Source organism: Elephas maximus, chromosome 13 (assembly GCF_024166365.1).
Source record: "Elephas maximus indicus isolate mEleMax1 chromosome 13, mEleMax1 primary haplotype, whole genome shotgun sequence".
NCBI classification, from domain to species: domain Eukaryota; kingdom Metazoa; phylum Chordata; class Mammalia; order Proboscidea; family Elephantidae; genus Elephas; species Elephas maximus.
Genome location: NC_064831.1, coordinates 39,722,517 through 39,734,534, shown reverse-complemented (window position 1 = coordinate 39,734,534; position 12,018 = coordinate 39,722,517). Strand labels below are relative to the sequence as shown.

General features: G+C 42.0%; 1 protein-coding gene across 1 annotated transcript in view; it reads right to left on the bottom strand.

Annotated features, from left to right (window-relative positions):
* Positions 1–6,484, bottom strand: part of OTUD4 (OTU deubiquitinase 4) — a 49,642-nt gene extending 43,158 nt beyond the window's left edge. The window contains exons 1-2 of the mRNA XM_049905778.1: positions 5,646–6,484; positions 796–879 (exon numbers count right to left, since the gene is read on the bottom strand). Coding sequence (XP_049761735.1) covers positions 796–879; positions 5,646–5,804 — 243 coding nt within the window. The 5' untranslated portion in view covers positions 5,805–6,484. The remainder of the gene's footprint in view (positions 1–795; positions 880–5,645) is intronic.
* Positions 6,485–12,018: the final 5,534 nt, after the last annotated feature.

Genomic DNA, 12,018 nt, shown 5'->3' with positions numbered 1-12,018 from the left:
GCATGTCCATGCTGGAATGCTGGTGGTACAGTGGTTCAAAGCTCAGCTGCTAACCAAAAGGTCAGCAGTTTGAATCCCCCAGCTGCTCTGTGGAAACCCTATGGGGCAGTTCTACTCTGTCCTATAGGGTTGCTGGGAGTCGGAATCAACTCGACAGCAACAGGTTTTTAGTACGCCCATAAAGCTTTCAACGTAAAATGAGAAACGCATCACTGTGACATCTTATTTCACAGCCTGCCACATTCAGCAAGTTGTTATACAACACTCTATTAACTATTAATCATCTTTTACATAATTATACTATTCTGATATGACTGTACAATAAAGCCTGAAATTTTTTTAAAAATCTATAAATGCCTTCTGATCAATTTAAGGGTTCTGTATTACTTATGCTCAGCATAGTTTTTATACCTCGTCTAAAATTTTTTTAATTATTAAGGGGTTCCCAATCACAGAAACCTCTCTTAACCACAACACCCAATTTCCTGACCACATCAGACAAAGCTCACTCTTAAGTGTGCAAAGACACTGCCCAGGTCATCCTTCCATCCCCAATAGCTCAGTGTCTTATCCTTCACAGAAGCTTTCTAAATGTCTGAATAAATCAATCTCCCAAAATGGCCAAAAATTTTCACAAATATAATTGGATTTATATTCAATAAAGCAGTTTTTTATAACGGTTATTTTCAAAACCTGCATTAAGATCCAGCCTGTGAAGTTCCACTAGACCACTTCTAAAGACCAAAATGTAAATGCAAGTCCGGATACCATTACACATTTGAAATCACAAATTACCGCTTCAAATTTCTCTCTGTTCTCTCGAAGATAGCGAATACAGGCCATTCTGACTTCAACATGGCGAGACTGAGAGTGCAATACCTAAAAAGAAAAAACAATACACTATTAAGCATTTTTGTTAGAACTGGATTTAAGTTACAATCGAGCTGCCTTCTTACACACCCTAAAATAACCTAAGAACCAAAAAATATCAGTCCATTTCCCTTTCTATAATTTCTAATTCATTTCCACCTCTTCCTCTCACCACAGTAATGACATGACATATACAAACGTACTAGCAGTAGCACTTCTTAAGCCAAATGTCATGCCATAAAGGCCATTTTTCCATCAGGTCACTGAGATCACTCCTTTGAGGAAATCTTTGTAAACTTAAGACACATTCCTCTCTTGGCCAGCCCTCTATTCTAACTCTTCTCCTCATAAATCAATCTCTGCTATGCAGTGTTTAATGCTTGTTGAAAAAGGAGCCCTGGTGGCACAGTGGTTAAGCACTCGGCCTAACTGAAAGACTGATGGTTTGAAGCCACCAGCCACTCTGCAGGAGAAATGTGGCAACCTGCTTCCATGAAGACTACAGCCTTGGAAACCCCATGGGTTAGTTTTACCCTGTGACGTAGGGTCACTATGAGTCAGGATTAACTCGACGGCACACAACAACATGCTTGTTGAAAAAGAGAACAGGCAACTTCAACAGGAATCTTCCAAGGCTATAAGCCTGCAGGAGACAGAATTCTCTTTCCCAATAACTCTGAAGGTCCGTAGTGACCACAGGAGCCCTGGTGGCACAGTGGTTAAGAGCTCGGCTGCTAACCAAAAGGCCAGCAGCTTGAATTCACCAGCCACTCCTTGGAAACCCAGTGGGGCAGTTCTACTCTGTCCTATAGAGTCATTATGAGCTGGAATCAACTAGACAGCAGTGGGTTGGGTTGGGTTTGGTAGTGACCTTATGTAGAAATTTAAGCCTACCATGATTTCAGAAAAATTAAGGATATTCATTCTTCAGGCAGTTCTACTCTGTCCTATAGGGTCACTATGAGTCAGAATCGACTCGACAGCACTGGGTTTTTTAGTGATCATTCTTAAATCCTTAATTATTAAGCTTATAAAATATTTGAATGAACCAAGTGAACAGCACACAGGATGCACACAGACTGCTGTGTGCTGTCACCTCAAGGTCCTTGGGATCTTTCTTATGCCCCAAATCTTAAAGCACCACCTGAAAGAAGACACCTTACAAAGTGTGAACCAGATCTTCTCATGTTGTAGTCTCTGTATTCTTTTGTTAAACAACTCGTTCAACAAAAGAATAACTTACTGTCATTTTGTCTTTCACTGAAATTCTAAAGGTTTGGTTTGAAACAAACTACTACTTCTTATCAAATGTTTAGGAAGACTTTGGCTAGTCCAAAAAATTTTCCCGTGTTTAAAAAAGGAGATTAAAATTCTTTTGTATTACTAAGTGTCCCAAATGAAGGTGTCCTGGCACCCTCAAGGGTCAAGATTAAAAAACAAACCAAAAAAACCTGACACATTTAAAGTAACCACATCTCAAACTATTACCACAATCTCTTGAGAATTCATATTAAGAGAAAGTAGCTTTAAGAGTGATTCTCCCTTATGTTCAGAGTGAGCAGAGACTTCAGAAAAAGAGGTGCTCCAGCTGCACATTTCACATCTCTCTTCGGGTAACAGCCAAGGCTCATTTATACTCACAGAAGCACAGGCTCAACTGTCTGGAGAGCTAGTACGTCCAAACACACTGAGACACACTGAAGATGCACTGGCTGATATTAGCAATGTGTCTGTTTTCAGTTTAACTGAGTGCACCTTCATTGCTATCTTGGAAAAAAAAAAAAACTATACATATAAAAATAACCACACTACTAATTTGATAGCCAATTCAACAAACATTAAATACTTCTTTCACAGAAGCCGTGCCAGACACTGTTATAAATCAAGGTATTATTAGTTTGAGTAAACCAGTGTCATCCGATAGGGCTTTCCTGCAGTTAGCAAAGAGAAAAAAAAAAAAAAGAAGCTGGCCTTAAAGCCATTTACCTAGCAACAGGTGGCAGACATAAGTAAAGCTTATTTTCCACCAAAAACAATGGCAGGCCGATCTCTTGCTTTTTCTCTTCTTTAAACAAAGATTTAGCATACACAATCTGAACCTGTTACTCAGAAGCAAGCCTCTCAGCAACTTTCACAATGGGTGGATTCCTGGTGATCTACAAAACCACGCGCTGCAAGACAAGTAAAATTAAATAACCACCTTAAAAACTAAGTTACTGTACAAATGCAAGGTCACTCAGGAGGAATTTAAATGGTTTTACAAATCCCTATCTTTGGTAACCCTGGTGGCGCAGAAGTTAAGAGCTACGGCTAATCAAAAGGTCAGCAGTTTGAATCCCCCAGGTGCTCCTTGGAAACTATGAGGCAGTTCTACCCTGTCCTATAGAGTCGCTATGAGTTGGAATCGCCTTGACGGTAACAAGTCTGGTTTTTGGCTTTTATCTTTGCAAACTATTATGTACATAAAAACAAGCCAGAACAGGAGGCTTTCCCACCTTGTGTGTAATATGTAATCTATACAATATAGTGATAAGCACTAAGAAAGGCAGAAGAAACAGGCCGCTTTCGCAGATCCTCTAAGAGTGCCCTATTTTTAGCTCCAAGGCTGTGGAGCTGATTCAGGTCAGGCCTCCAACAAGCCCAAGTCTACAAGTGTAAAAAGGGAAAGGCCTATCTAATCAGGTAATTTGGAGGGAAAGACTATTCAAGTCTCTAAAGACTGCCATTTAGATTACTTTGATTCCTTAGAAATGAGGAATGTTTATATTGATTTTACCGAAAAAATTATTTGCAAAAAACAAGTCCTTTGTACACATTTTAAAAGGAGACCTGAAGTAGGTGTTACTTCCCTATTCCCACACACACTTGGCCTCTGCCTATGATGGCTACACCCTTAGTCCACGTCTACTGAAAAACTGAGCTTCACTACAAAGTTCACGGCATTGAGCTCCTCAAGCCAGTACACTAAAAATCACAGTGGCATAATTGGAGATATTCCCTTATGCCTAACCTAAACACTAGAAATGTGTTATCTGATGTTAGCAGTGAGTTCCTACTGTAATTAGCTGGTGCTCCTTTCTACTAAAATATATACCCATAGATCCCTTCCTACTAAAATATATGTCTATAAGAGACTTCTGGATGATCAAGACTGGCAAATATCTATTGTACCTAATACTGTAATCAGACACACCTTTCTGCTTCAATATAAATAAGGGCTTGGATAATCCAGCTCCAAATAAGCTCCAAACTACCTTATTTCTATGTACCTCCTTCCTTATCAAACTCTTGCTGGAACTAATAGTATGGATAAATATGGGCTTTTTTTTTTTTTTTTTCCTGTTTCTGGAGGTGCTGAGGAGTCCAGAGAGGCTGAGGCAGAGGAAGCAAGACAGACAGAAATCCAGAAAATTCAAAAATGGTACAGTCTGTTTGCCTACTTGTAGTAAGGACTGGGTGTGTGCGTGTGTGTGTCTACACACCACGGTAATACTGTTAACATCCCACATTTCTGAAATTTAGAGAAATCTAATAGAACTAAAAAAGACAGAGCTTGGTTTGGGGAGCTTTAGAAAGAAAGAAAGTCTGATCGGCAACGCCTGCAACCTACTGACAAAGGTTTGTACCCATTAAATCAATTTCTTATTTTAAAAAAAAGATTTTATCTACTGGATGTGAAAACAAGAACCTTTAGAAATCAAATGAGAATGACTTTTTGAATACTGAAATGATGAATATAGACTGGTCCCCAAAAGTTCATTAAGTAAACCATTTACTCACAAATAAACTCTGAAAGCTATCTAGCATTCAAAAAAGGTGGGAAAAACATCATCATAAAGGAGGTACGGGGCGACAGGACAAGGATGGAGGAAGACACAGAGAAGAGCGAACTGTGAAAGGTAAAAAGATGGACGGCAGGGCAGTAATGCGAACCTTTATCCAACTATTTCAGTAGCTATTTTTCAATATAAGATGGGCTTCGGTGACTACATACCAACGATTACACAGGGTTATACAACAGATTACACCCTCTCAAACACATCAGAAATACCTTCCTAAGCAACTATATTAGAAAGTGGTCTTGACTCTTAAGAGTGAAAAATCCGGTCAAGAAGGGCCTAGAAAATCCCCAGTTGTATCGATATCCTTCCTACCAACAGTATTTACAAAAAGTAAATTCTGCCTTGCAGAACATAATACGGTGTGGGATCTAGTAAGGGCAATTTTTTAAAAACATCACATAATTTTAAAAGATTGGCTTTCCCAAAGTGCACATTTTGCCCTCTTAATTCAAGTGACATCTGCGTGGTTGACTACCCCACACTCCAAAGTTCAGAAGCAGAAAAAAATATGTTCCACGACTAAAGTTTGGTGCACCACCTCCTCTAGGAAACATCTAGTTTACTGCAGTGACCGCTTCGATTACAAAAAGTAAATGCGGAGCAAAACTGAAAAAATATCATTTCGCCAAGTCCCTACCAATCAATCAACTGTACGTACTCAGCGCAAACCTCTCAAGTTGTCTTCATTACCTCTTTACCAGGAGGGACACCACCCAATTACTTTATAGGTTTCCGAGTTTCGATTTACACCTTTAAGACCCAAAGCAGCGTCCCATTCCGTCGTTACAATGGGCCGCTGTGACGACAGCGGGTCCACGCGCGCCCAGGACGTGGACGGCCCGGACAACTGCCCGCCGCCGCTTCCCACCCAGACCCGCCGGCCCCCGGCCCCGCCGGGCTGCATTCGCTAGCCCCCCGGCCCCGCCAAATTACCTGCTCCGCCACAGCCCGGAACAGGCACGACCCGTCCTTGGCGACCAGTTTCCGATACAAGCCCAGTTTCCGCAGATAGGCGTCCATGGGCGTCGCGTCCTCGCAGGGCCCCGTGCCGCCCTGGTCCCCGCCGTCGGGGACGCCGACGGCCGCCTCCATGTTGCCGGTCCTCTCGCAGCCCAGGCGCGGCGCGGGCTAGCCCCACATGGCCGCGCCGCCGGCTCCTCGACGCCCCGGCCTAGGGCAGGCGGCGGCTCCGGCTTTGCGGGCGGCTGCAGGTGGCGGCGGCCCCAGGCACAGGTCCGCGTTCTCCGGGCGCATAGGGGAGGCCTGCCTAATGCATGCCTGTCCGCACGCGGCCGCCTTCCCAGAGGGACCTCGCTCCGGGAAGAACGGGGAGAAACAGAAAAAAAAAAACAAAAAAAAAGCCAAGAGTAAGAAGTCACTTCCCCGTGGCCTCGCTGCCCGGCTCAGGCACGGGCCGAGGGGTCGCCGCCCCTACAAGTTTGCTCGTCCCGACTGGTGTGAGGCTAGGAAACCCCCGCCCTCGGTGCGCGTGCGAAGCCGGCTCACGCGGAGCCAGGCCTGCGTCCCTGCGCGCTCCCCACTCCAGAAGCTGAGGAAACCAAAAGGGAAAGAGGCGGCCTTTCGTTTCCCCACTTCACGGGAGGGCGCCGGAGGGGCGGGAAGCCGGAGGGGGCGCCCGGCACAGAGCAGCACCTTCGTAGCCCAGAATTTGTTTTCGCTTTCGGCCCGACAGCGGAGAGGACGGCGGGAGGTGTAGTTTTGGCTGCGGCAGGAAGTCGGCTTGCGGCGGGCGGGTCGCGCGGGCCGGCCTACCCGGGGGAGGTGCCCGGGAGGCCAGCGGACTACAAGTCCCTACAGCGCGGGCGCCGCTGCTGCCGCCGCTCGCAGTCCGCTTCCCGGGCACCAGTCCGCTAGCAGGCCTAGGGTCTCCGCGAGCCGACGCCCGGCGGCCTGCGCGCCGCCCCGCCCGCCGCCGACCGCGCCGCGAGGCCGCGGCCAGTGCGCGTGCCCTGCGTGCGTGGAGTTGCCTGGGACACAGCGGCGGCAATGTCGGCCCTTTGTGTATTTCCAAACAGAGGGCGCACCTGTCTGCTCCCCTCCCCCCGCGGGCTCCCCTGGCGTTTCCATGGAGGTGGCTTTAACGGCTTAGGCAGAAAATAGAGCTAATTGGCAAAGGCTCCCGGAGCTGGCACCGTTCAGAACGACACACGCTGTCCATAAATCAACCTTAGGCTGCCGATTGCTATTAGAAACTAGAAATCCAGCTCATGGACTATGGAAGACGAAGCCTTCGCCAGACATTTTTGTTAGCCCTTTCGCCGTAGCTGCAAACCCCAGTACCAAGAAGTCACTGGTCCGAAAAAGTTAGAATTATATTTCCTTCTTAAAGATTTCATCTTATAACCGCTTGATATGAGTTCCGGGACGTGCTGTGAGTTCCGAGAGTGCTTATGGTTTCCTGCTCAACTTCCTACCCGCTGAAGAGAATTGGCCAAACCAGGTTATGCTTTAGAACCCAGGATTTTTCCGGCAGGCTTCTGTGACACCAGAATTTTATTTTTCTAAAATACGACAGTATCTGGTGTCCTTTCTTAAATACATGATTAGTCAAATAAGCACTTTGGAATGGGGGCAAGGCAGGCCAGATGGGGAGAGTCCAGCGTATATTACTGAAAATTCTATTCCAGAAACTTATATTCAGTATTTTCGGTGTAAAAAAGAAAAAAGTCCAAGCAATTAATTAGTTGTGCATTCACTTTTCCTTGGAGTTTCTAATTTAATTTCTTAACGTTTAAGGTTCTATCTGAAATTGCGCTGTTTTCAGAGAATCCTAAAGTTGTCTGAAACTGATAGAATGTCATTGTCCGATTATTAAATTTTTTACATGTTGTAGAGATATAAACACTTTGGAATCACTTTAAGAAAAATCTAGCTTCGGGTCAAACCTGTTGCTTTTATTTAACTATATTTACATTGCCTATATTTCTCATTCAGTTGTATTTTTTTTAATTTTTCAAGTATAACCATATTTACAAATGGCTTGCCCTTTTTTTTTTTTAAACAGGCTTTCCTTTTAAATCTACAGAGGAATTCAGAATAAGTAAACTGTAGAGTTTAAAAACTGAATTCCTAAAAAGACTAGATTCTGTATGACTGTTTTTATAACCACCCAGTTTCTGCTATGCCGAAAGAAAACTATGCCTTTCCTAACATTCATTTTAATATTCTTTCTGAAGATAATCTCATATTCAGTATGTATTTATAGAAAACCTACGGTGTATATCATGCTAAGGTTACATTTCTGAATATTGTGGGATATAATAGAAACTTGTCCTTTTGGGGATTTCACATTGTAGTGTTTCTCCTTTGAAATGAGTGTGTGTTTGAAATGTTATGATTACATTGCTTGAATTTTTAAAAACTCATTCAAATAAAAAGCTTTTCTCACTGTTATATGGCACAATAATCTCATTTCTGAGTGACTGACAGTGTTTCAAGCATATTTTCCATTTTAAGGTTTATCCATATGTTAATCGTATTTAAATGTGCTGGCATACACATTGTGTTGATAAAGTAATGTCACCATCTTCTTAAGCCCCAGGATTCTTTTGAAAAGAAAAGGAAATCAAGTGCATCATTAACTCTACAATGTCTTTATTTTCCATTGCAAAAATTGATTCACCGATGGTAGTCTAATCAGAATAAGAATGGACATGATCATTTAAACAAGTTACAAGTATTCTAGTATAGAGCCTGGAATGGGGGTTCGCTTTCAGTATTTTTTAAAACGAATTATTAAATACAAAGAAAACAGAGGCTTTTATCAAAATTCATCAAAATTCCATGTTATCTTGTAAGAACATGATTTGTTATCAGAAGTAATAGAAGGATAAAATATTTCCTCTCTCTTACACTTGATGTAGCAGCAAAATTACTTATTGTCTTCATTCCTGCTGAATGAGTGTGGAACAGACCCACTCTAAACTGGCTGCTTCTGCTTCCAAAATTAGAAGTGATGCACCTGTTGTATCTGACACTGGGCCTGTATAAGGAAATCCTTTAGGTATTTTGAGACCTAATCCAAGACAGACCCTCTGTATGCCAAATCCCCAAATATAGCTCAGTGTTCAGGCAGTGTTACAGGATCCTATGACTTAAACTGGACCAAAACTTACAGAAACTCACTTTCAAAGGGTCTTGTTAACATTGACTTCTGAAATTTTAAAGAAACCAGATCTGATTGAAAGTGTTCATTCTGAGGAACCCATTTCCAACCAGCAAAAATGAAGAACTCTTTAAGCAGACATCATTTTAATAAAAGATTTGAAAGCTTCGATGATCCTGAGAACCTAATGGAGTTCATCAAACTCACTTTATGCAATGTGTGAGCCAACTTTTTTTTATTTTGCAGTACATAGGCAATACCTCAAGTTTGTTTGTTTACCCTGACAAATTTGGGGCTAATAATTGTACTGGATTGAATTTTTTCCATTGTTCTTTCAGAAAAACAACCAATTTTCTGAAGTTTCTTTTCCAATATAAGGTTTTTTTTTTTTTTTTTTTACCATAGTAGCCAACATCTGAGATGGCCCCCAATGATTCCCACCTGCTGATACAGTCTTGTGTAATCCCCCCTACCTTGAACCAAAGTTGGTCTGTGTGGGCAATACAATAGAGGAAAAGTGATAGTATGTCACTTCTGAGATTAGGTTATAAAAGACACTTTCTAGCATTTTGGTTGCATTCTTGCATTCCCTTTGTCTTTGATCATTCACTCTGGGGGAAGCTAGGTGTCCTGTGTGATGAGCTGACTTATTTGTGAAGATCCTTCAGCCCAGTCAAGCTTTCAGATGACTGCAGCCCTGGCGGATACACAACTGCAGCCTCGTGAGAAACCCTGAGCCAGAACCAACCAGCTAAGCTCTGAGATTCTGTGATTCTGAGATTTCTGACCTCAGCAAATGTGATATAACAAGTATTTGTTGTTTTCATCTCCTAAATTTTGGAGTAACTTGTTACACAGCAATAGATAAATAATACAGGTACGATACTCCATTGCTTCTCTTTACTAGACATAGAAAATATTTCAATAATTTATTAAAATAATTGCTAATTTAATATCTTTAGTGGTTTTACAAACTATGGATAACACTGTGAAGAACGAGAATTCCGGAACACTTAATTGTGCTCATGCGGAACCTAGACCAAAAGGCAATCTTTCTAACAGAACAAGGGGGTACTGCATGTTTTAAAATCAGGAAACATGTGCAGCAGGGTTATATCCTTTCTCCATATTTATTCAGCCTGTATGCTGAGCAAATAATCCAAGAAGCTGAACTATATGAAGTACACGGCATCAGAATTGGAGGAAGACTCATTAACAACCTCTAATATGCAGATGATACAGTCTGGCTTGCTGGAAAGTGAAGAGGACTTGAAGCACTTACTGATAAAGATCAAAGACTGCAGCTTTCAGTATGGATTACACCTCAACATAAAATAAAAATCCTCACAACTAGACCAATGAGCAACATCCTGACGAATGGAGAAAATACTGACGTTGTCAAGGATTTCATTTTACTTGAATCCACAGTCAACGCTCAGGGAAGAGCAGTCGAGAAGTCAACACATTGGGCAGATCTGCTGCAAAAGACCTCTTTAAAGTGTTCAAAAGCAAAGGTATCACTTTGAGAACTAAGGTGCCCCTGACCCAAGCCCTGGAATTTTCAGTTGCCTCATGTGCAAAAGCTGGACAACGAATAAGGAAGATCAAAGAATAATCAATGTGTTTGAATTATGCTGTTGTGAAAGAATATTAAATGCAACATGGACTGCCAGGAGAACAAACAAATCTCTTGGAAGAAGTACAGCCAGAATGCTCCTTAGAAGCATTGATGGTGAGACTCCGTCTTGAGTACTTTGGACATGTTATCAGGAAGGACCATTCCCTGGAGAAGGACATTATGCTTCATAAAGTAAAGCAGCAGTGAAAGAGAGGAAGCCCTTCAACAAGAAGGATTGACACAGTGGCTGTAACAATGGGCTCAAACATAGAAAAGATTGTGAGGATGGTGCAGAACTGGGTAGTGTTTCATTCTTTTGTACATAAGGTCACTATGTGTCCAAACAGACTCTATGGCACCTAATAACAAAATCATTTCGCTAGTTCTCTGAATTCTAATAAAAAAGGAAGTAATTTTACCAAAAAGTCAAACTAGCCAGTAAGTAGTTTTTTTTTTTTTTAATTTATAAAAACCGTTTACAAAAATGGAGTTAACCTAATGTCTTAGTTATCTAATGCTCTATAACAGAAATACCACAAGTGGATGACTTTAACAAAGAGAAATTTATTTCCTCACAGTAAAGTAGGCTAAAAGCCCAAATTCAGGACGTCAGCTCCAGGGGAAGGCTTTCTCTCTCTGTTTGCTGTGGAGGAAGGTCCTTCTCATCAATCTTCCCCTGAGCTAGGAGCTTCTCTGCACAGGAACCCTGGGTCCAAAGGACGCGCCCTGCTCCCGGTGGTATGAAGTCCCTTTGTCTCTCTGCTTGCTTCTCTCTTTTATATCCCAAAAGAAACTGGCACAAGACACAGTCCAGTCCCATAGATTGAGTCCTGCCTCACCAAAATAACTGCCACCCATCCACCCTCATTAACATCATAGAGGCAGGATTTACAAAACATAGGAAAATCACAGCAGATGACAAAAAGGTAGACAATCACATAATACCAGGAATTATGGCCCAGCCAAACTGATACACACATTTTTGGGGGGACACGATTCAATCCGTAACACCTAAGAATTTCTGGGCTTTATTGCCACATTACCTTTTGATTTACTTTCTATAAAAGTTCAAGTAATTGAATCCTACAACCTATTTTGTGAAGAGAAACCTGTTTCTTTCACATCATATATGCTAGAGAGTGCCAGTGGTCCTTTGCATCTCATTTTATTTTCTCTTAGTATTCTCCTGAGTTGGATGCGTGGCTGCTCAGGATATTACCCAACTTACCTTGGAACTAGATGTGAGATGTGACCTCATGACTATGTTTAAAAAAAAAAAAAAACCCAATGGATATAAGCAGAATTGATGAGTTCAACTTCCAGGTCATCTCAGTAAAGGTGAGACATCCTGCCCTCTACTCTCTTTCCTACTTTCCCATGAGCTGGTTTGAAAACATGGTTGAAACTAGTGAGCCAGCTTTGACCATGCAAAGACAACCCGAGAGACAATAGCACAAATAGAAAGAACTGGGGTCCTTCATGACCTCCAGACAGTTTTGTGAGGGAAAACTTATTTAGCTCAATTTTTTTTTTCATTTTTTTGTATTTTCCATATTCTATCA